The 25,333-nt window shown below is 36.3% G+C and overlaps 1 protein-coding gene across 5 annotated transcripts in view; it reads left to right on the top strand.

Moving 5' to 3' along the window:
* Nucleotides 1-25,333, top strand: part of RBM27 (RNA binding motif protein 27) — a 70,450-nt gene that overhangs the window by 21,794 nt on the left and 23,323 nt on the right. For 2 of the 5 annotated variants that reach the window (XM_032627358.1, XM_032627363.1), the window contains exons 4-13: nt 39-130; nt 799-992; nt 1,967-2,230; nt 3,711-3,998; nt 6,275-6,409; nt 16,331-16,495; nt 18,400-18,549; nt 20,814-20,958; nt 21,402-21,555; nt 23,571-23,867. In XM_032627358.1, the coding sequence (XP_032483249.1) occupies nt 39-130; nt 799-992; nt 1,967-2,230; nt 3,711-3,998; nt 6,275-6,409; nt 16,331-16,495; nt 18,400-18,549; nt 20,814-20,958; nt 21,402-21,555; nt 23,571-23,867 (1,884 nt within the window). The remainder of the gene's footprint in view (nt 1-38; nt 131-798; nt 993-1,966; nt 2,231-3,710; nt 3,999-6,274; nt 6,410-16,330; nt 16,496-18,399; nt 18,550-20,813; nt 20,959-21,401; nt 21,556-23,570; nt 23,868-25,333) is intronic. The other 3 variants (XM_032627359.1, XM_032627362.1, XM_032627361.1) reach the window with 3 other exon arrangements.

Raw genomic sequence — 25,333 nt, 5'->3', positions numbered from 1 at the left:
AAGGACTCTTCTTGTTTCTAATGAATATTTTCATGTAGGTATTTCAGGAGCCAGCAGAGGAAGAACGAGATGGCAGAAAAAAGAAATACCCTAGTCCCCAGAAGACTCGTTCAGAATCTAGTGAACGAAGGTTTGTGTTTATTTTTAATTAGGAAGACATGTATACCTCACTTTTCAGTTACCGTAGAAGGGCATTAAAGGAATTTTTAACATATGCTCTACTCCTCTCTCTACGCTGATTAAAGAAAGAAAATGTTTTTCCTTCCATTCCCTCTGTTTTTTTTTCTTTGTCATACTTTCTCTTCCTTTTATAAACAGTCTTCATTATGTGCTTTCCCCAAGAGCTCGGGGTGGGAGCAGTCTCCTTAGAGAATATTAATGAAATGTTCCATTTTGTTAGGGGTGCTCAGTATTAAAATCATCTGTAGCATTTTCTTACAAGTAGTGCAGTTTATATGTTGAATCATCAGCCTACCATCAAAAAATTAGTCTTTGTTTAGGAAAACTTTGTTTTGAGCCTTTTGTCTTTTCTAGTTTTAAATATGTTTTTCCTCTTACCCCTCCCCATACTTTGGATTCACCTCTTTTTTTCATTTCTTCCCACCCAGTGTACTTGTAGGGAATGTTTTTTTCTTTTTATATAATGGATTAGAGGAATTATATGGTAGTTTTATGGTTTCTGGAAAAGTATAGATGCTATGAATTTTGGTGAATCAAGGAGGATATTTCATACTACTGATTTGTTTTCAGACTTGGTTTCTATAGCATACACATGGCTTTCATATCTGTGTATTATAGGACACGTGAGAAAAAAAGAGACGATGGCAAGTGGAGAGACTATGACCGGTACTATGAGCGGACTGAAATGTACCGTGAGAAGTATGACTGGAGAAGAGGCAGGAGTAAGAGCCGGAGTAAGAGCCGAGGCCTGAGTCGAAGTCGGAGTCGAAGCCGGGGGCGCAGCAAAGACCGGGATCCCAATAGGAATGTTGGTGGGTCCATGAGGCTTCCCCAAAAAACTCCGTAGTTGCTTATCTTCCTATATCACAAGGGTGCCAGAGTGTCCCTTAAAAGTAACTGTACCTTTAATATGTTTGAACAATGTAAAATCTGGAATTGTCTCAAAAAACTTGATTTTTGCTAAAGACAAGGCTCTATTCTCAGGTTGGAGTTAGAGGAGTTTGACTAAGAAGAAGCTATCCATAAGTGTATCATTTATGTGAGTAGACTTAAGTCATGTTGTATAATTGAAACAAATGTCCTTTAGTCAACAAAACTGTTACTGGAGGAAGAGGGTTGCCTGCTCCCCTACCCCCACCCCCGACTGAAAATAATTGATTTGCTTTAAGGTTGCTTAGAGTATTTAAAATTAAAAAGAAAGAAATTTAAGTAGATTACTGGGATCCCAACCACTGATCTCCCAGGATAGCAGTTTGGAAGTCAATTCTTTTTTTTTTTTTTTTTTTTTTTTTGCGGTACGTGGGCCTCTCACTGTTGTGGCCTCTCCCGTTGCGGAGCACAGACTCCGGACACACAGGCTCAGCGGCCATGGCTCACGGGCCCAGCCGCTCTGCGGCACGTGGGATCCTCCCGGACTGGGGCACGAACCTGTGTCCCCTGCATCGGCAGGCGGACTCTCAACCACTGCGCCACCAGGGAAGCCCTGGAAGTCAATTCTTGGATAGCATTCTTATTAAATATCAGTAGAGAAGCAGGTCTTTCTTCATTTTGTATTGATGTTGATGTTATAAAAGGTGATTTTATACAAGTTACTGGTCAAAATGTGTCACACTGTTGATGTTCCTGGTTTTAGGATATATTAATAATGAGAGCACTTTGAAATATGGACAGCTCAGTAAGTTTACTTCAGTATTCTCATCTTTCTTTTTCTGTGGGAAAATAAACGTAGTTTAAGAACATAGATGTCTGATCTTATTTGTTTCTTGTTTTTATTTTGTCTCTGAAGCAGAACATAGGGAAAGATCAAAGTTTAAGAGTGAGAGGAATGACTTGGAGAGTTCCTACGTGTCTGTGTCTGCACCACCTCCGAACTCTTCTGAGCAGTATTCCTCTGGGGCACAGTCTATTCCCAGCACTGTTACTGTGATCGCACCTGCGCACCACTCTGAAAACACAACGGAGAGTTGGTCTAATTACTATAATAATCATAGCTCTTCCAATTCTTTCGGTCGAAACCCTCCACCAAAGAGGCGATGCAGAGATTATGATGGTAAAAGTTCTCTTCTATCTTGTACCCAGAAGTACTAGTAAAGCAAATGTTGCTAGTAGTGCATACCTTTTCATTACAGTCTGGATTTTATTAAAAGGGGTGAATGAGGAGGAGAATCTCTTTTGGCATATGCTTCTTGTTGGGTGTAATAGTTTGGCCCTTGTTAACAGAATGTTTAAATTTTACCCTTTAGTTTGTTTTTTGTTGTTCTTGTTACTTCAAACACTATAAGTATACCACAAACTTTGGTAGACACTAGGAATTTTAATTTTTTTGTGTGGTGTTTGTCCCTGGGAATTTGTTAATAAGCATGTATAACCTACTTAAAATTTTAACTTGCTAACTTTCCATTTGAATGAATGGATCAGGCTGTGTGTGTGCATGCATTTATTTTAATTTTTTATTATGGAAATATTTACAGAAGTTGACAAAATAATATAATTAACCCTAGTGTATCCATGATCTCGCGTCAACTCATGGGCAATCTTGTTTTTGTGTATACTTCCACCACTTCTCCCTGGCCTGTATTATTTGAAGCAAATAACAGACATCATAACATTTTTTCTCTAAATATAGAATGTATATATTTTTACATTTTATTTATTTTTAAGTAGGGAATAGAATCACATGATTCAAGCATTAAATCACTGTCACTCTGGTCTTCCAGCCACAAAGATCTCCTTCCCAAGGACAGTTTAATGCTGTCAATTTCTTGTGTCTTTCCAAACATAGTCTTTGCATGTGTACATAAACAAAAACGTATATTTCCCCCACTTTCTTTTTTACATAAATGCTAGTATACTATATACTATTCATACTTCATTCATACTATGCATAATGTTTTTTTCACTTAGCAGTATTTTCTGGAGTCATCCTGTGTTAATATATAAAGAGCTTCTTCAGTATTTTTTACACTTCTTAGTATTCTGTATGTACAAAAATGTGTTTAAACCTGTTTCTTTTTGATGGCACTTTTGAGGTGTTTCAAATATTTTGCTGTTACAAACAATGCTGCAGTGAATAACCTGGTACATAATGCTTAGTTGAATACTTTAAAGTTTCAATTCCTAGATATAGTAAAGAATGGTTGCTTTAGAATAATAGCATGAAAGTAGATAGTTGAAAGTAGATCATCTAATTCAAGTTCCTTATCCCTCCCCACCTTTGTTAAATTGTTATTTAAAATATCTGAATTTTTATTATGAAAACTCAATAGCGAATGGGTTAATCTAATAGTGGTTGGTAGCCTGTTTTTGATCCAGTTATTTGCTATCTCAACAAAGTGTAGTCTCACAGTATAGAAAGTAGAGAGTACACCTGCCCCTACTTCAGGGATATGCGATGGTTAACAGAGTAACACTCAGAAGGCTTTAGACTCCCTGGAGAAAAAACACTTCATAAATGAGATGGGTGGGTGTTTCAGGGACTTGTTTGTTTTCTAAACTCTGGGTAGATCATAATAAGATTTATCTTCTTACAGAAAGAGGATTTTGTGTACTTGGTGACCTTTGTCAGTTTGATCATGGAAATGATCCCCTGGTTGTTGATGAAGTTGCTCTGCCAAGCATGATTCCTTTCCCTCCGCCTCCTCCTGGGCTTCCTCCTCCACCACCTCCTGGAATGTTAATGCCTCCAATGCCAGGCCCAGGCCCAGGCCCAGGTCCAGGTCCTGGCCCAGGCCCAGGCCCAGGTCCTGGCCACAGTATGAGACTTCCTGTTCCTCAAGGACATGGCCAGCCTCCGCCTTCTGTTGTGCTTCCCATACCAAGTAAGTATATGTTGAATATTTCTTTAGTGGAGAATTATATTTAGAAGAATCCATCCCTTTTACCTAACTTGACACTAGATTTTAAGTTTTTGAAAAATAAATTATTAATAGAATTTGGAATATATTCCCATAATTAAGATGTTTTTCTTTTTTTTCTATCCAGTGTTACATTGCATTATTTGTAGTACCTCCAAGTGTAAATTTTATCAATAGTGGCCTAATCTGTATTGACCTGGAGTCAGAATCTTGCTAATTGATAGCATCTTAAGAAAGCCAGTGTTTTGAAGAGGTCAGAAAAAAAAGAACATGCCAGTAGTTCAGTGAAATTTCCGTCTTTAAAGAAAATCTCTGCAAGAGTATTGAAATAATCTTTAAAACATTTTATTATGGAAATTTTCTTTTTTTTCTTCCAGTTTTATTGATATATAATTGATGTACAGGACTGTTTAAGTTTAAGGTATTCAGCATAATGATTTGACTTGTATACATCATGAAGTGATTATCACAGTAAGTTTAGTGACCATCCATCATCTCTTATAGGTACAAAATTAAAGAAATAGGAAAAAAAATTATTTTTCTTATGGTGAGAACTTTTAGGATTTACTCTGTTAACAACTTTCATATATAACATACAGCAGCATTAATTATATTTATCATGTTGTACATTACATCTCTAGTACTTTTTTATCTTATAATTGGAAGTTTGTGTCTTTTGACTGCCTTCATCCCATTCCTTTTCCCCTCTATGGAAATTTTTGGATATACACAGATGTAGAATAATAATATACCATGTACCATCATCCAACTTAAGTGGTTATCAATATTCAGCTGGTTTTGTCTCATTTATTCCTCCCCCTCCCCACACACAATTTTTTTGCTTATTTTTTCTTTTTGCTGAAGTAAATTTCAAATGTCATAGCATTTCACCAGTATGTACTTCAGTATGAATCTCTTCAATGATAAAGACTTCAAAAAAAAAAAAATCAATGTGCTGTTACCACATCCACCAAAATTAAGATAAGGAATGTTTAAAAATGATCATTTAAAAAAACTTAACTGGGGCTTCCCTGGTGGCACAGTGGTTGAGAGTCCGCCTGCCGATGCAGTGGACATGGGTTCGTGCCCTGGTCCAGGAAGATCCCACATGCCGCGGAGCGTCTGGGCCCGTGAGCCATGGCTGCTGAGCCTGCGCGTCCGCAAAAAAAAAAAAAAAAAAAAAAAAAAACAACTTACTTAACAGTTGCTGGTTTAGCAGAAACAGAAATAAGACTAAATTTTTTAAATGTAACTGAAAAAATTCTGGGGCAGTCAGTTTACATGTGTACAAAGACATAAGAAAATATCTACCCAAAGACATTTAATGTTTTAAGAGTTAGCAAATTATTTTTAAAAATGGTTGCCATTTAATTTATTTAAGTTGTACTTTTTTAATTTTGGGGTTTTTTTAATCTTAATTTTTTTTAATTATTGCAAACTCACAAGAAGTTGCAAAAATAGTTTAACATGATTCCATGTACCCATCACATAGCTTTCCTGCAGTAATATTCTTTATAGAACACGTTTCATTAAAGTTGATAACGATTCGGAGACATTTAATGCATAGATTTGGTCAGTAGCAATACGGTTATTTTAACAGTGTTTGTTAGTATTTAATATTGTCACATGAATGGTATAATTATGAAGCTCAAGGTGAGATTTTATTTCCCAGATTAAAAGCCATCTTTGATGTATAGGAATTCTCACAGTATAAGATCTTAACCTCATTTTGGGAACATATCTGTTTAAAAGTTAAATCTAAGAATGTCATTTCCCCCCAACATTTTGCTATGAAAAATTTCAAGGAAACAAATAGCATCTAGGTTCTACAATTAACTAAAAATGTGATCTCTCCATGTTTAGTTTTGATGCATTTCACGGTATGTTGTAACATCAGTACACTTAAACATGTTTATCATTAACTTGAGAGTTCTGTAGAACTCTCTCACTGCAGAAAGTTTGTTCAGGTCCCTTGGTAGCCATTTTCTACTGCCCCTCCAGATGCAACCAGTTCTGCCATTTTTCCACCCTAGATTAGTTTTGTCCGTTACAGAACTAAAATGTCATTTAAATTAATTATGTACCCAGTGCTTAACCTGCACATATCAAATTCCTTAATTCTGTTCTAAGCCAAAGTAGGTATTTTAAGTGTGAATATCCAAATTAATACTTGGTGTAGTGAGTATTTTTATTAGCTGGGAAACATTAATGCTCTACCTTTCACTTTTGGTTGTCTGTAGGACCACCTATAACACAGTCAAGCTTGATAAACAACCGTGACCAGCCTGGGACAAGTGCAGTGCCCAATCTTGCACCAGTGGGAGCAAGACTACCTCCTCCCTTACCCCAGAACCTCCTTTATACAGTGTCAGAACGTAAGTATACATTTGATTTAAAATTACTGGGGTATAGAAAAGCCAAGTTTTCTCAGAACAGTCTTACACTTAAAAAAAATACAATTAATTTCTATTTTTATGGACTGTGCTATATAAAAATTATATTTGTGTTTAAAGGGCAGTTTACTGTGTGGTTATGATATATAACTATTTTAATTTTGTGTGATAATGGGAGAGAAGGGCAAGGCCTTCTGTATTGGAGAAGTCTACTCTGCTGTAGAGTAGCAACATTCCTCCACTAAAGGAATTTTATTTTGAAGCTTCTGTTCAAAAATTGTTCCTCTGATTGAATTTCCAAAACATAAGGCTTATCTCCTAAGAGTATACAAAAGATCCGATAAAATATACCTAATTATTTAACTTGTAATGCTGAAGTGAAGATAGCATCATTTAAACTGTAATATTTAGTGGTTAGGCTGTTTTGTAACATTTATGTTTAACTGTAATAATATGTTGTTCTTGGATCTTAATTCTCTTTTATTTCTTAAGTGTTTTTTTTGTTGTTGGTGTTGGTTTTAGTTGACTAAGGCTTAAAAAAATTTTTCTTCAAAAACATAAAAATAAGGTAGTTGGTGGTTTAAAATGTCAGACTGTGAGATTTTCTTTACAGAGCTAGGTAACTTTATAGATAAATACATCTTTTTTTGTAACTGTGTTTATCATAAACATTTCTTCATCTCTGTCATGACCTGGAGAGGCAACTTAGAAAAGTAATTAAGCCCAGGTTCAAATTCTGCTTCCATCACTTATGTCATTGTGACCTTAGGCAAGTTACTTAACCACTTTGTATCCTAATTTCCTCTTTTGTAGAATAGAAATAATAATAACATTACTCACCTCATTAAGGTTGTTTTGGGGAAGAAATGGATTAATACCTATAAAGCATCTAGAATAGTATCTGGCACCTAGCAAGTTACACGTAAGGAATAGTTATTATAATTTTGTAGTTATCATTGTCTCCATAAATTTCAGCCTCTCTGAAATCAAACCTGTTATCTTCCCTTAAGTCTTTACTACCTCCACAATGCCTGTCTTTCTTTGTTAATGGAAATAACACCCACCTTATCACCTAGAATTGAAACCCTGACATGACTGACTCATTGCTTTGCTTTTTTATATCTAGTTAATCGAAAAATTCTTCCTCTTTTTCTTTGAAGCATCCCTTTCTGTCTCTTCCTGCTGTGGCTTCTGCCCTCATCCACGCTTGAATCACTTCACATTTCGGATTATTGATACAATCTTCTTGAGTCCATTACGTTTCACCCCCATCTTCCCCCCATGTCACACCACATAATGCTGCTAAGCTAGTCTGCCTAAGAAAACCAGCCATGACAGCTCCTTATGAGAACTCTTCAGTGGCCATTATTTCCTCCTAAACCATAGATGAACCCCTTTCTATGGCTTCTCTTTCTATAATCTATTCCTCACTTCTTGGTAGTCTCTTTTCACTATTCCCTCATGTGTATTTTCTGTGGTCAGGCCAGTTATAACCCTGTCTGTGCCCCTGTCATGACTCAACTTTGTTTTCCTGTTTTCATTCTTCGTAATGTACTCCCTCTCCTGTTTTTGCAAGACCCAGATCTTCTAAGTATATGGGGAACATTACTGCTCTGTTCTGAACTCCTACAGTACCAAAAAGCATTTATTACATAATGACATATAATTGTACGTAGGCCTACTATTTGATTTCTTTTCATTTATGTAAATCTTATGTTCAGCTGTTCTTCTTCAGAACAGAAACCACATCTGATAGTTAAGTAATTGTCCATACTGTTTCACTTTTAGTATCTCACCGTCTTCTAATTACTATAGTGTCTTGTTGCAGTGCATATTTGTTTTACTGCTTCTCTCATTTTTTTTAATTATGGGAAATTTCAGACATATATAATAATAAAGAAGGTAGTATAATAAACTGCCACATTCCCATCACCCAGCTTCAACATGTTTCATGTTGATCAGTCTTGTTTCATCTATTCCCCCCTGAATCAGCTCTTAACATTACTTCTTAATGCCTTTTATTTATCTGAGAGTCTTCTGCAGATGATACATTTTCATATTGTTAAATTTAACATTGTGACTCACAATAAAAATTCCATTTTGTTTTTAATTTCTAAAAAATCTGGCGATTACCATTTATTTTAATATTGTTAAATTTAACATAGTGACTCACTCTATAAAAGTTCCCTTTTTTTTTTCCCAGCATGAGATTTTTATTTTCTATTTCAGATAAGTTATGGGGAAATGTATATCAAATTTTGTGCCCTGAAGTACAGCTTTTTTTTTCTTTTTAAATTTTTATTGGAGTATAGTTGATTTACAGTGTTGTGTTAGTTTAGGTGTACAGCAAAGTGAATCAGTTATACATATACATACATCTACTCTTTTTTTTTTAAGATGTTGGGGGTAGGAGTTTATTAATTAATTTATTTTTGCTGTGTTGGGTCTTCGTTTCTGTGTGAGGGCTTTCTCTAGTTGTGGCAAGCGGGGGCCACTCTTCATCACGGTGCGCAGGCCTCTCACTATCACGGCCTCTCTTGTCGCGGAACACAGGCTCCAGACGCGCAGGCTCAGTAGTTGTGGCTCACGGGCCTAGTTGCTCCGCGGCATGTGGGATCTTCCCAGACCAGGGCTCAAACCCGTGTCCCCTGCATTAGCAGGCAGATTCTCAACCACTGTGCCACCAGGGAAGCCCCATCTACTCTCTTTTAGATTCTTTTCCCATATAGGTCATTACAGAGTATTGGGTAGAGTTCCCTGTGCTATACAGGAGGTCCTTATTAGTCATCTATTTTATATATAGTACTGTGTATATGTCAATTCCAATCTCCCAATTCATCCCTCCCCACCCCTCACCCCTTTCCCCCCTGGTAACCACAGGTTTGTTTTCTACATCTGTGAGTCTGTTTCTGTTTTGTAAATATGTTCATTTGTACCATTTTTTTAGATTCCACATATAAGTGATATATGATATTTGTCTCTTTCGTCTGACTTCACTCAGTATGACAAAAATTCCATTTTGATTTTAATGAAAAAGTATCTGGCAGTTACCATTTATTTCAATGACTTAGCCTAATATTAATTCAGCAAATATTTATTGAGTGCCTACTATGTGCCAGGCATTGTGCTACACCCTGGGGAGCCAAGATGAACAAAATGTCTGACTTCATGTTTGAAGATGATTTTTCTGTTATTCCTTAAAAGCCAGACTATTTTTGGTATATCAGTAAAGTCCTTTTAGAACTGAAGTTTCAAGTTTCTGTTTTTCAGAGGCTGATAACATTTCTAAGAAAATTTGGGGGACCGATACAGTTAGCAGCTTCTTATTTTGCTGTGTTAAGGACTGCATATGAAGACATCTAATATTTTGATTTTAAAAATACATTTTTATACCAAATAACTCAGAATAAATGACAGTCCTTTTAAATTTGGCTTTATGAAATATCACATTTTTTTCCCATTTTTGTTTCAGACCAATAAAGGGCAATAGCTTCCTATTGGCATTTGTGAATTAGTGCTTTAGAAGATAGTCTTATATGCTGTGTCATTGTTTATAAAGAGACTTAGTTGGTGGGCAACTGAACATTTTGAAACTTATAGAATATTCAATATTGGGAAGTTTAAAACTGTACTATGCAAACTGCTTTCTTCCTTTCTTAAAAGTTAAAATGTGATTCCAAAATTTAGAGAGAAATTTGAAAACCTAGCAGATGGTTTCTGATAATCTAAACATAAAAAATTTTTTTTGGTGAGTGTAGTTTGTTATTTACAAATTTTTTGTATCTTTCTATTCAGTTGATTTTAAAACATCTTTTTTTTTTAATTACCTTTGAGACAGATAAGTTGAATTCTTTAAATTGTTCAGGTTTACTTTTTAAGCGCTATAGTTTATAATTTCAAGAAAATTAGAACTTGCTTCAGTTCAAATGAAGTAAAAAAGCTATATGTATGTTTGCAACGTAATAGGGAACTTAAGCTATTCTTAAAGTTTTACAAGTTGGGAAAGTTTAAGTTACAGATTTTTTTGGTCATTGAAACTATCGTTAAAATTCACAGCATAGAAAATGTGTGTAAGTGAAGAACAGCATATCAAATGGTATTTAGCTGTGAAAATTATGTCAATAGGGACCCAAATAAACATAGAAAAATGAAATCTGGGTTTTTGGAGGTAAGAATAGGAGTCTATTGAATGCTAGGTACTGGGAATATACAGATGAATAAGAAATGATTTTTCTCCTAAGAAGTTAAAATCTATTAGTGGGAAAGAAATATGTTAAAAATTACAAACCCACAAAAATCAATCACAGTGTATTTTGCTGTTAAAACTAAATGAACAGAGTGCCTCAGAAATACAGGTAACAAAGGAACTAATTCTGCCCAAAATAAAACCTTCATCTAGTCTGTAATTATCACTCATTTTTGAAGAGGTCGGTTGAATGTTAAAAGAAGAAAAAGAATTACCTCACTGGAAAACTGGGTAGGATACATGGGGCTCCTGGTAATGCTATTTAAAACTTAATGTCAGAAATGGTTATAATTTAGAAAAAGCTCTGAAATTTGGTTTTTTTGGAGTTAAGATGTCCTAAATACTCTGAAAAGGACTTAAATAATGAAACGTAGTTGGAATTATATGGAAAAACACTTATTAAAATCAACTATTTCCTTTGAAGTACCTAAACATTTTACCCAAATTTGAAGTCACCAATTCAGTGTATAGTTTTGGGGTTTTGGGTTTTGTGGGTTCCCCCTTCCCCCTGCACAAGACAGGACTATTTTAAAGTATACTCCCTTTTCTGCCTTAAATTTGACCTGTTTATTCTGCTTCTTTGAAGAAGTAGTAGTAGAAATATTTTGTAACTGCTAGGCTCGTTGTACTGGGTATGTGAAAGAGTGATAGTAAAATATAACATCCTAGATTTTATTTATTTATTATTATTATTTTTTTTTTGCGGTACGCGGGCCTCTCACTGTTGTGGCCTCTCCCATTGCGGAGCACAGGCTCCGGACGCGCAGGCTCAGCAGCCATGGCTCACGGGCCTAGCTGCTCCGCGGCATGTGGGATCTTCCCGGACCGGGGCACGAACCCGCGTCCCCTGCATCAGCAGGCGGACTCTCAACCACTGTGCCAACAGGGAAGCCCAACATCCTAGATTTTAGAGACTGATTTTTAGGTTGAAGGCAGTTGTCAATCTTCAAGTGAATTTACATAAAATACTTTTATCCTTCGGAAAGTACATTTCCTGTTATTAACTATGTCAAATTATTAAAACATTATATTCTTAAACGGGAGATTTCTCATTTAATTCTGTGGAATATATAACATTTTTCTGTGCACAATCATGGATTTTGATGTCTAGAAAAGTCATTCTCCAGTAGAGTCGTCATATATTGTCTAGAGTTTCTCTCCCCTTGTGTGTTACTTAGATTTGTGTTGCATTAGTTGTCATATTGCCCATTTCAAATAATGTCTAATGAATATCAAATAAAGGTATTCATCCAAAGAAATACTTAATTGTCATTGGGATACTTTTAGTAAATAAACTTTCATCCCTTCTTTAAGTATTGAGTCCTGCTATGTGCCAGGCACCGTTTAGGCCCTGACCTTTAGAAAGTGTGCCAGGGACCTTGTATTCTAATAGAGAAGACACATGATAAGCATGGCCAATAATTGGAAGGTATAGCTTTTTTATTTTTTCTGATTGAGCTTTTAGTTTAAAACTCAGGGGGACTTCCCTGGTGGTGCAGTGGTTAAGAATCACCTGCAGTGCTGGGCACATGGGTTCGATCCCTGGTCCAGGAAGATCCCACATGCTACGGAGCAGCTAAGCCCGTGTACCACAACTAGTGAGCCCGCGTGCCACAACTACTGAAGCCTGTGTGCCTAGAGTCTGTGCTCCGTAATAAGCGAAGCCACCGCAATGAGAAGCCTGCACACTGCAACGAAGAGTAGCCCCCACTCGCCGCACCTAGAGAAAGCCCGTGAGCAACAATGAAGACCCAACACAGCCAAAAATAAATAAATAAATATTTTTTTAAAAATAGAATTTTTTTTTCTTGTGAATACTCTTAAAGACAAAATCAGGAAAATTACAAAGAGTAGCTAAAATTTTAGTTTGAATAGACTGTCTACAACTGACTAGAGTTAACATTAAGAATGTGAGGGCTTCCCTGGTGGTGCAGTGGCTGAGAGTCCGCCTGCCGATGCAGGGGACAGGGGTTCGTGCCCGATCCGGGAAGATCCCACATGCCGTGGAGCGGCTGGGCCCCTGAGCCATGGCTGCTGAGCCTGAGCATCCGGAGCCTGTGCTCCACAAAGGGAGAGGCCACAACAGTGAGAGGCCGGCGTACCAGGGGAAAAAAAAAAAAAAAAAAAAAAAAAAAAAAAAAAAAGAGAATGTGAAAATGTTGCTGTCAGGCATGTAAGATACATGAATGACTCAAGATAGGAGTATGAACTTAGGATGTTTGCGGTTTGGAATTATTTAGTCACTCTACACTGATCAAAACTAAATTGAATGAATCTGGGAACTATACTCAATATCTTGTAATAACCTATAATGGAAAAGAATCTAAAAAAATATATATACATACATATTTAACTGAATCACTTTGCTCTACATCTGAAATTAGCACAACATTGTAAATCAAATATATTTCAATAAAAATTTTTTTAAAAACTAAATTGAATGAAGCTAAATTGTGACTGGCTTATCTTCACCATTATTGTAACCAATTTGATTTTTTTTTTTTTTTTTTTTTTTTTTTTTGTGGTATGCGGGCCTCTCACTGTTGTGGCCTCTCCCGTTGCGGAGCACAGTCTCCGGACACGCAGGCCCAGCAGCCATGGCTCACGGGCCCAGCCGCTCCGCGGCAGGTGGGATCCTCCCGGACCGGGACACGAACCCGTGTCCCCTGCATCGGCAGGCGGACTCTCAACCACTGCGCCACCAGGGAAGCCCAACCAATTTGATTTTTAAAAACTTTTTGTTATGGAAAATTTCAAATACAAGAGTAGAGCAAATAGTGTAGTTAATTGTCATTATTCATTTAGTGGCTTCAACATGTATCAACACACGGTTAATCTTGCTTTATCTGTAACTCACTCCTGACTTGATTATTTTAGAACAAGTCCCAAACGTAACATTTAATCTGTAAAATCTTCATTATATATCTCTAAAAGATAAGGGATAAACACACATGCACACAATTACTATACTTTAATCACAATCCCAAGATATTTATAACAGGTATTATTGTCAAATATCCAACCAGTGTTCATTATTCCCAGTTGTATCATAGATGTTCCTTTATAGCTGGTTCATTTGAAGCTGGATCCAAATAAGGTTACATATTACATTTAGTTAATATGTTTTTAAGTCTTTATTTATTTAATTTTTTTAAAGTCTTTAAATCTGTAACAGTTTCTCCTACCTCTTTTTTTTCTCCTTGACATTTATTTGTTGAAGGAACAGATCATTTGTCCTGAAGAATTTTTCCACAATCTGGACTTGGCACATTGCATCCCCTCGTGTTATTTAACACGTTCCTCTATCCTCTGTATTTCCTGTAAATTAGAGGTTTAGATCTAGAGACTTAATTAGGGTCACTTTTGCTTCCCCCCCCCCCTTATTTTGAATGAATATTTTATTGATGGGGTTTTGTACTTCCTACTGCAGTATATCATGATGTACATAATACCAAGTTGTCTCCTTTCTGTGTTACAAATATTGATCACTGTGTACAGGTGTTTTCATCCTGATGCATCCGTTTAAAAAGTTGCACGTGGTTATTTGTGATCCCTGCCTAGATCTCTTGTTTCATTTGGGGTTATAAAAGTGTGATACTCTAATTCTATTATTTCTTCTACATTTATTGGCTGGCATTCTACAAAGTGAAACTTGGGAGTTAACCATTTCTTTAACCTGAAATTCACTTTTTACAGGAAAGACAGGATAAATGCTTGTGTCCTTTCATTTATCACTTTTCAGAAAATGAGTTTGTTTCCTAATATCTTCCAGAGGTACCACTGTATTTTTTTTAAGTATCATAAAGAACTCATGGATTTCTAATCCCCAAAATACCAAATTTCTAATACCAAACATACTAATGTTTGGTATGTTTCACCCCATTATGGCCCTTTTTGATGTTCAAATTGTCTAGTTTTTGACCATGGGGAGCCTCTTCATGTTGGTTCTGCAGATTGCTTTGTTTTGTTTTTGACATGCTAGTGTTTGGTAGCCATCTTGCTTTTGGAGGGACAGGGTATACTAAGGTGTACCAGGCCCATCTTAGAAGTTTTTTAACCAGTCCTAGAATCAGCCTTTTATCTGAGGAACTGTTTCTTTTTGAAATACTATTTAGAGACCTGAATAGATGTTGTTAAAGAAAATCAGGCCTCATTTGAATAAACAGCCATCTTTCTGAAGTGTCTGAATGCATGTTTTTTGTCACTTGTTTTAAAAAGACATTGTACAAAGTAGCCTTTTAGTTTCTAATTTACTTTGAGACAGTTATTAATTAAATACACATGGTACATTGAGTGCTGTATCATAAATTTAAACTAGTCATATGGACTAGTTTGGGAGTACTAGTTGTACTTCCCATTTTTCTCTTTAGCTCACTACTGCGTTCTGCAAGGAATTCTCTGCAGTAGGTCATGCTTAAAACTATTTTCAGATCATTGAGGATATGTTAAATTGTTTTTGCATTGTAATGATTGATCCTTTTTTCAGTTTTGAAAGGATTGGTGCTAAGCCCCCAGTTATGTGGTCTGCTTATACAGTATGATGTCACCTCCTCTGCTCCGTATATAGGAAGAGAAGGGTACTAAAGTTTAGCACATCTATTTCTTCTCTACATTTACTGTGAAATCAAGTGGTGCTTTGTGACTTGTTTATTAAGGTGTATTAATAGTCTTCTGGATTGTTCACTTTATAAGGACATTTCATCAGGTATAAAAAAATTCTAAATTCACTTTGTTTTGTGTCACATAGTGAATGTCTGTCTGACTTTAGATATAAAATATTGAGTAAATCTTAAAAATAGGTCTCATACGAGGTAGTCAGTGAAAAAGATACTATTAAATAACCAACCAAAGGGGGTTTTGCTCCTTGATACCTTGTCTTTTTTAATCTTGTTCTACAGAATTTGGCTTCATTGTTTCTGACATTTCTTGCATCCATAAATATAGATTCTAAATGTGCTTTCTTTCCAAAAGTGGTCCTTAATATCTGAGGTAATTTCATGTGTACAGTGGCTAGTCTGTTCACCTGGGATTTTTTCCTTTTTTTCTTTCTCTATGTTTGTTATCCATCTGCTAGTAGGATAACAAATTTTCACTGTCTTGTTTAATTTTTCTTTTGAATATTTCTTATTCTCTGAGGGTATGCTTGTGGTGGGTTTCTTTTTTTTAAGTTCCTTTATTATTTTTCTTTTTTCTGCTCTCAGATAGGGAGTATAGTTTGTGCATACCTGAAATTATATGAGTTTGGGGAGGAGTGTTTTTATTTTTTTTAAATGGGTATGACAGCTTTCATAACCACATGTCTCATTGGATACAAAACTCTACATGAATAATAGCTCAAGGTTCCATTGTCTAATAACTTGATATGGTTGATTGTTCCGTTTTGGGTAAATCAGCACGTAATTATTCCATTTAAGATTATAAAAAATGGACGTTTTGCAGTCACACTATCTAATTCTTATTCTTTGTACCTCAATGCTTCCTAACCAGTTGCATGTCTATTTCTTGAGTTAGAAAGAATCTTAGTAACATCTTTCTTGGGTACAGTTCCCATTGGTATACTTTCTCTGTTCTTGGCTCAGGTCTCAGGAAGTAGATCATTGCTTACGAGAAGCTTGTGACTCTCAATCCCAGCTGCCCTCCTATTCTTTCCTCTGTAGGACAGCCCATGTACTCTCGTGAGCATGGTGCTGCTGCATCTGAGCGACTTCAGTTGGGGACACCGCCTCCTCTGTTGGCAGCTCGTTTGGTGCCACCTCGAAACCTCATGGGATCCTCCATTGGGTACCATACCTCAGTCTCCAGCCCCACCCCTCTGGTCCCAGGTAAGCTTTGCTACAGATGGCCATCCACCTCTGATCTTTTGTACCATAAACTGGCCAACCTAAGAGGTGATCTGGTATCCTGATCTGCTCTCACAGATTCCCATTAAAACTCCTAGGTAGTTTTATTTTCTGTTTCTCTGCTTCTTTGGTTTGTCCCTAGTGGCTCCTAGATGATTAGGTCTCCTGTGTGTCTGTCATCTCTGGTGTCCTTTGTATTTACTTTCCGTGCCTCTGTAACTAAGGTCATGCTAGTTCCTTGAACTAGTTTCTAATCCGATAGATAGGAAGAGAGTATCTACTTGAATGGTTTCTAATCAGTTACATGTTACAAGAAAACTAGATTAATTTTTCTTTAAAAGAAAACAAAAACATCTGGTTTCTTCCTGATCATGGATGAAAATGTCTTTTTCCCATCTGTCCCTTGTTGTATGGAATGGCTGTGTATAATGTGATTTCTTGAAAACTCTTCCCTCCTATTGACGTGTACATTTTGAAGATCTGTGGAGTGCTTTGAGGGTGTCTCATGAGGTTTTTAACATTTCTCACTTTGCGTTTAGATCTCAGTTCATCATGATTAACTAAAGGACTTTCAAGTTTCTTAGGGTTCTGTGTATTCCCAGGAATTATCAGATCGAGGCTATTTGATTATGTAACTTCTTTAAAACTTTCTGCAGCCTTAGTGTAGATTTTTCTGTCAAGAGTACCAAGTGGTAACTGAAAACTTTTAAATCATAATTTGCTGATCTTATACTCTGAATTATAGAGCTAATCGGCTAGTAATAAAGATCTGAATGTACCTTATCTTGTAGCTGAAACCTAATACGAGCAACAAAGGAGTTTTTCCACTAAGAAAAAAAGATGCAAGGATTTATATTGATAAATTACAACTGTGAGAATCGGCATCTTCACTCCATCTTAACCTTCTTTCATTTTATGTACGATGAAAAGGATATTTTGGAGATAAACACATTCAGAATTTTTTTAAACACTAACAAAATATTTATTTAGCATAAGAATTTTAAAAATTAAATTTTTAGGGACTTCCCTGGCAGTCCAGTGGTTAAGACTCCGTGCTTCCACTGCAGGGGGCGTGAGTGCCATCCCTGGTTGGGGAACTAGGATCCCGCATGCCACGCACAGTGTGGCCAAAAAAATACATAAATTTTTAGTTGTAGAGAAAACACAGAGAACATGATAAAAGTGGCACTGATGAAGCGGGTGGTAGTAAAATGATGATTACATTTATAAACATAAAATGTATCTTATTTAGCTGTTTGAAATAAAACATTTGAGGTATGTTTTACATATGAAATTGGCTCTTTTCTCTCCAGTTTAAAGTGCACATAACCAGGCACTTCCCTGGTGGTCCAGTGGTTAGGACTCTGTGCTTCCAATGCAGGGGGCGTGGGTTTGATCCCTGGTTGGGGAACCAGGATCCCACATATTGCGCAGCGCGGCCAAAAAAAGAAAAAAAAAGCAGATAACCAAATTAATAGATTTTTTCCCCCAATTAAAAGAGTACTGAGAAATTAGGTGAGACGTGATAACAGAGGAAACCCAGCCAGTCATTTGTATATGGCGTTCATGTATGTGAAAATTTCTCTTAAAAATGTGCATTTAAGTTTGCATTAGGTGATTAATATAGAGGACAAAAATGGCTAGGTAAACGAATCCAGAAATATATCAGTAATTCAGAATGGATTTGCATGTCTGTGTTTTGTGACCGGAACATTTTTGTTTCTTTGACTTCCAATAGGTTTATCTATATACTGTAATTCAAAGAGGGAAATATATATGGGTTGATATATTTGTTGAAGAAAATTCATTTTTCTGGTTATTTTATAATAGGAAATTATTTAACTACTGTTATTTGTTTCATGTTTTGTTGTTTTGTTTTCCCTCAGATACCTATGAACCAGATGGTTATAATCCAGAAGCTCCTAGTATTACCAGTTCTGGTAGATCTCAGTATAGGCAGTTTTTTTCAAGAACACAGACACAGCGCCCAAACCTGATTGGCCTAACATCTGGAGATATGGATGCAAATCCAAGAGGTAAGAATGCATTTAACTTTTTCTCATGCTAAATGTCATTTGGGCGTAGTATTTCTGACCTCACTAAGGTCTAAAAATACTTTCAACAGTCTCTCTTTGAAGGGTGCTGTGTAATCTCAAATGCTTTTGAATATCTCCAAATTTTACTTTAAAGCCATAAATAAAATAAAAATAAATATATTCTGCTTATATTTATTTTTAAATAAAAATAATACTAGTGTTAATTAATTGCTCTTTTTGTAGGACTTTAGGCTATTTTAGGCACTATGCTAGATGTTAGATATAGAAAAACGACATGATCCCTCACCCTCAAAGAACTAATCATTTAATGGCCTACTTTGTGTTTTAAGAGCTGTGCTTCACACTAGTAACATTCAGAATTTTAAACACTATGATAAAATTATCCTTTGACTATTATTTATGATTATAACCATATGTTAGGACCTTTATAAAGCATAGCCACAAATCTTAAAAGATTAAATGCAAGCATTGCCTTTAATATGGGTTGATACCATCCTTTCACCTCTGCTCAAAAAAAAGTTTGGTTAAAGCGTTTGATGAGATTCCAGTTTCTTACTTCTTATTATAGTTAGATTTCCAGTATTTAATTTCAGTTTGAATGACTGGCCATGTGCCATCCTGAGGATATTTTCCTGATTTAATTATATGGTGGACATTTTCCTTTTCTTACCTTCTTTCTTATCCTGATTTTATTAACTCTTCTTTACTGCCATTAATGACATTATTGCTCCTACCAGTTAACAGTTTTGTGTCAAGATTAAACTAAGTCCTTTTTAATATATTATTATCTCTCATATTCCTTACCAACAACTTAAATGAGGTACTATTTTTATTCTCTTTTTTATATATAGACATTGAGGCGAAGAGAGGTTAAAGAACTTGCCCATTATTAATTCTTTTCTGTTCTATTCTATTCTATACATCAGCGGTCTCCAGACTTTTTGGCACCATGGACAGTTTTCGTGGAAGACAATTCTTCCACAGACGGATGGTGCAGCCGGTGGTGTTGGGGATAGTTCAGGCGGTAACACGAGCGATGGGGAAGCTTGCTAGCCTGCCGCTCACCTCCTGCTGTGTGGACCGCTACTGGTCTTTGGCCTGGGGTTTGGGGACCCCTGCTATACATGACAGAACTAGCATTTGGACCCAGGTTTATCTAATTCCAAAGAATATGCTCTTACTTTCTGTGCTGTAATGCATATATTGTTACCAAATTACCTGAAATTAGTGGGAAGTTTGTATTTTCAGCCCCATAGTGATTATTCTTTGCTGCTGATTTTACTTTTGGTGGAGTCGCTAAAGTTATGGAGAATACTCAGAATATAACATGTGCAGTTTTGGGTTGGTATTTGCTTTTTGGTTCAACACACCTCTTTCCACTGACAGGTAACCTATCGTAAGGTCAACGTCTTATAGTATTTTAGTCTTAACTGTTGTGAATGGAATGTGTTAATTTATAACATTGGCTTTGAATTTTCCTTTCAATGTTTAGGTTTGAATAATCTTAAACCTACAAAAAAATCAAAAGTGCAATAAACACCTGAATACTTTCACTTAGGTTCACCAGTTGTTAACATTTTGTCAGCTTTGGGCATGAATGCTCACTTGTGTGCACTCTTCTCTCTGTCTTCCTCCCCTTCCTCCCCTCTCCCTTCACATTGTTTTCTTGAATCACTTGAAAGTAAATTTTGGAGATTGTGACACTTTAAGATCCTTTAGTTTACATCTGAGAATAAGACACAGTACTATATATGTGCAATATCATTGCCACACATAAAAGAAAATCATAATTCCATAGTAGTATCCTATCCATGTGAACTTCTTGTTGAATCCTATAAGGAGACAAATATTTCACTCCATTTGTGGCCTAATAAGTTTGATCACTTGCTGTAATTGTTAGAGCTCTCCATTATAAAGTAAATAATTTCTGGAGTGGTACTTTGGCATCAGATAAATATCTTATTCTCCAACACCCTTTCACTGATTTTTTTTTTCCTTCCATTTATGATCCTTGCCTGAATCAGTCATTACATCAGAGTTGGCTAGGAGTTTTTAAACGCGCATATTGTATTTTTGAAAAAGGAGGCAATTGATAATTTATTTTTGCTGTTAAACATTTCTGAAAAGGAAATGGTAGTAGTCAGGTGCTATTCACAGTGATTTTTAGCTTTTGGACTAAATAATCATTTGAAATTCCCCGAATACAACGCATAGTCAGTAATGTTAATTTTTGTTTTCTACAGCTGCTAACATTGTCATCCAGACTGAACCACCAGTTCCTGTTTCAATTAATAGCAACATAACCAGAGTGGTTCTTGAACCAGATAGCCGGAAAAGAGCTATGAGTGGTTTGGAAGGGCCACTGGCAAAGAAACCTTGGCTGGGAAAGTAAGATAATTTGCTAATTAGTAACATCTAATTGATGTTTCTGGTTTTTTGTTTACAGTAGTAAATTTGTAAAATTAAGAGTTGTCATTAATCATTAATTTTCAATCTATGTGCCTCAAAGCTAAGGTTCCCAAAGGCATCATTAGTATGTCTTAAACATTGAAAAGTTAACAGAATATTGATAATAGATACTAGTAATTTGTACTAATTTCTAGGCCTAACCCAGTATTAGAATTATTGAGACATCAGTCTTCTTTCTTTCTCTCTACCTGTTTGATTCCCATGTAATAAGGATAATGTGAAAATTACCTAGTCATTTCTGAAGAATGTTAAGTGCTTACAAAGGATACTTGAATAAATATAAACTTACATTCTTTGCTGATTATCTCTTGCCTAGGCATAATGTAGGAGAAGTAACCAAGATCTGTTAATATTCCTTTCAGGCAAGGGAATAACAATCAGAGTAAACCAGGATTCTTGAGAAAGAATCAGTATACAAACACCAAATTAGAAGTCAAGAAAATCCCTCAGGAATTGAACAACATTACCAAGCTCAATGAACACTTCAGCAAATTTGGAACTATTGTTAATATCCAGGTAGGTGTAGCTATGTTGGTGACAAAATCCATGTATATAATGTATCTTCAAAAATATTCCTATCAGCTTACCTTGCTTAAACAAGCCAGTGATTAGTCTGATCATCTCTGCTATGTGTTTTAAATTCCACTGTTTATCTGTATGCCCAACTTTATGACGGAGCTGTTGTGCTGAATTTGTCCTCTGAATTCATTTGGTTCTTTTCTGCAACCTCTTCCTAAAAGACAGTGGGCCAGTTATTGTATTTTTGTTCATAGTTATATCTCTGGACAGATGACTTTTTTACCTGCTTTAGTGTTCTAACTAAGTAGGTGAGATTTTTGGTAACTTCTAAGATTGTAAGTTTGTTTACTGACTGGCTTTTATTTTGTGAAATATTAATTGGTTAAGGATGGTTCTAATCTTGAGAATTTTAGGCACTGTAACATATAATCTAACCTCAAATAAATTGAAGCTTTTATATTTTGCTGTGTGTTTGTTAGATATTTGAATTTATCAATTTGTGGTTGGGTGTTACGCTGTAATTGAGGGTACTAGAAGGTCTGTTAAAGTTGGGATTTCAGTCAGTTACCCCTGACACGCAGTGTTGCCATCAAACCAAAATACGATTTATGTACCTCTCACTACCTTTTTTCTCTTAAGTTTTCCCTAGGTCATTATTCGTTATGGCATTTAGAAAAATTAGGAAGCTTTTAATGTAAATGAGTATGAGTCTGCTTGGGTTGCCATAACAAATACCATAGACTGGGTGGCTTAAACAACAAAAATTTATTTGCGGGGAATCCAAGACCAGAATACTAGCCAATTTGGTTCCTGGTAAAGACTCTCTGGCTTGGAGATGGCCATCTTCTTGCTGTGTGCTCACATGATGGAAGGAGAGGGAAGGGAAGAGACAGAGAGAGCTCTTCCTGTAAGGTCACCAGTCCTGTCTGATTAGGGTGCCACCCCTTTGATCTCATTTAACCTTATTTACCTCCTAAAAACCCTGTCTCCACATACAGTCACATTGGGGGTCAGGGCTTCAACATATGAATTTGGGGAGGACATAACTCATTCCGTAGCAGTAGGCCATAATTTATATAAGCACTATTCTCTATTTGGGGGAATTTATGTTGTTCTTACTATTTTTTATAAAAACAATGCTATTGTGAGCCTCCTTTTGTATAAACCTTTTATTTTTTTATGATGCATTGCTGAATTAAAGGGAATTTTGAAACTTTTTATTTGAACTGCCAAATTGTTCTCCAAAAGGGTTGTGCCAGTTGATGCTCCCTAACGCAATGTGTGAACCTCATCAAAACTCTAATATGGATCCATTAAAAATTTTTAGACCAGTTTCAAAAGTGAAAAATTGTACTTGCTTTAATTTGCTTTGTTTTTATTCCTAGGTAGACTCTAATTTATATAGACCATTTGCAGCACTTTTGGATTTACCTGTCCACTGTCTTTGCCCATTTTTTATGAAGGCATTTATAATAATGCTTTTCCAAACCTTTGCCTGTCATATATATGAAAATTACTTTTTTGTTTTGTCACTCATTTTGTTTGTGACAGGTTTGGACTGACAGTGGTTTAAAATTTTATTTGGTCAAATTCGCTGTTTGTCTTTATGGGTCCTGCCTTTATAGGTGTACATAAAAAGGCTTTCCAAAGCCTCAGATTATACAGATATTCACCTTTTTTCCCTGGGTTTTTTTGTTTGTTTTTTTGTAAAATGTTTTCTCTCTCTGGAGTTTATTTGGATGTGTAAGATACCAGGGAGGAACCTAATAACTTTTCCCCAAGTGGTTATATAACATCACTAGGATTATTTATTAAATAATCCAATATTCTTTCATATATAATGTTGAAATACACATGTTATCTTTTAAGGGATAGCTAACTTTATTTACATAGAATTCACAATGGATTTCAGCAGGCTGCTTTCTACTTCTGAATTTTTTATCAATAATTTATCAATATTTGCTTAACTACAATCATTAATTTATGTGTGTTGTTGTTGTTTTTTCTTATAGGTTGCTTTTAAGGGAGATCCAGAAGCAGCCCTCATCCAGTATCTTACCAATGAGGAGGCCAGAAAAGCCATTTCCAGCACTGAAGCAGTTCTAAACAACCGGTTCATTCGAGTCCTGTGGCACAGGGAAAATAATGAGCAGCCAGCACTACAGTCGCCAACACAGCTGCTCCTGCAACAGCAGCAAACACTTAGTCACCTGTCACAGCAGCACCATCACCTGCCACAGCACCTTCATCAGCAGCAAGTGCTGGTGGCCCAGTCTCCTCCCTCCACAGTACATGGGGGTATTCAGAAGGTAATCTGCTGGTTCACAGGGAATTAAAGATCCTTTAGTCCCATCCTCTAGATCATTGTTTCTCAATTTGTGGTCCTGGGGTCTTCTACATCAGAGCCATTCAGTTTGATTTGTAGACCGGCAGCATCTGATCTCCTAGGAGCTTATTAGACATACAGTTTCTAAGGCTTCACCTCAACTTACTGAATTAGAATCACTATGGGTGGGGCCCAGTAATCCGTTTTAACAGGCTTTCCAGGTGATTCTTATGTACCTTGAAGGTTGAGAAGTGCTGTGTTGCATCAAAATCACTTATCTGGGTGCACATTCCTGGGTCTTACCTTCTCAGATCTACAGAGTCAGTCTCTAGATATGGGACCGTAAATCTGCATATTTAAGAAATACCTTTAGTGATTCTTCTCAACACTAAAGTATGATAGCCATCCACGACCGAACAACTTTGAATCTAGAACAGCTTCTTTGTTTTGTGTTAGAATCAGACACTCTTTTTTTTTTTTTTTTTTTTTTGGCGGTACGCGGGCCTCTCACTGATGTGGCCTCTCCCGTTGCGGAGCACAGGCTCCGGATGCACAGGCCTAGCGGCCATGACTCACGGGCCTATCCACTCCGTGGCATGTGGGATCTTCCCGGACCGGGGCACAAACGCGTGTCCCCTGCATCGGCAGGCGGACTCTCAACCACTGCGCCACCAGGGAAGCCCAGAATCAGTCACTCTTATAGCGATCCTTTTGTCCCACTTTTTCTCATATAGAAAAATTCTGTTCTCTTTAAAACTGAAATGGGAGCTCCAGGAGACTGGGATTTTGTCCGTTGTATTCATTTGATCCCTAGTGCCTAAAACAAGGCCTGGCATACAGCACTCAAAACATATTTGAATGACTAGATGAACAAAGTAAAGAACAAACCACCATGCATTAAAACCATTCAGATATTGATGATAATGTTAATCTCCTCCTAGGCATTCTCTTGTTTGGATTAAATGCATTCAGATTGAAAAAAAAAGGATTCTTTAACAGTACATAGTATTAACTCCATTTATCATCGTGTTTATTTGCAGTTAAGCCTGCATTTCTTTGGTCTCTGCCCCATTTCATGTTAGGGCCAAAGGTAAATGTTCCCCCAGGTGTTGGCTGAATGGTATATGAAAGAGTGATACAGTCACCTCTGTGATCCATTAGACCCTGTTCTGTTAATGCAGCCCAAGATTATGTTATGTTTTTAGGGTGGCCATATCACATTCTTATTAAGCTACTGTCAATTAAAACCTTTAAGTCTTAAAAAGCATTACATATTGAAGGGAACATTAAGAAAATTATTAGAAAGTTTTTTCTGTATGAGTATATACACATATGCATGCATAATTTCAAACATCCAAAAAAGTATGGATACTAACAGTCATTTGTATATCCACCTCTTCACTTAAAAAAGTCAAACCTTACAGATGATTGAAGCACCCTTCCTTCGCA

The sequence above is a fragment of the Phocoena sinus genome, chromosome 3 (assembly GCF_008692025.1).
Source record: "Phocoena sinus isolate mPhoSin1 chromosome 3, mPhoSin1.pri, whole genome shotgun sequence".
Classification (NCBI taxonomy): Eukaryota; Metazoa; Chordata; class Mammalia; order Artiodactyla; family Phocoenidae; genus Phocoena; species Phocoena sinus.
The sequence above is the reverse complement of the archived record's forward strand: the minus strand, read 5'-3'. Positions and strand labels throughout refer to the sequence as shown.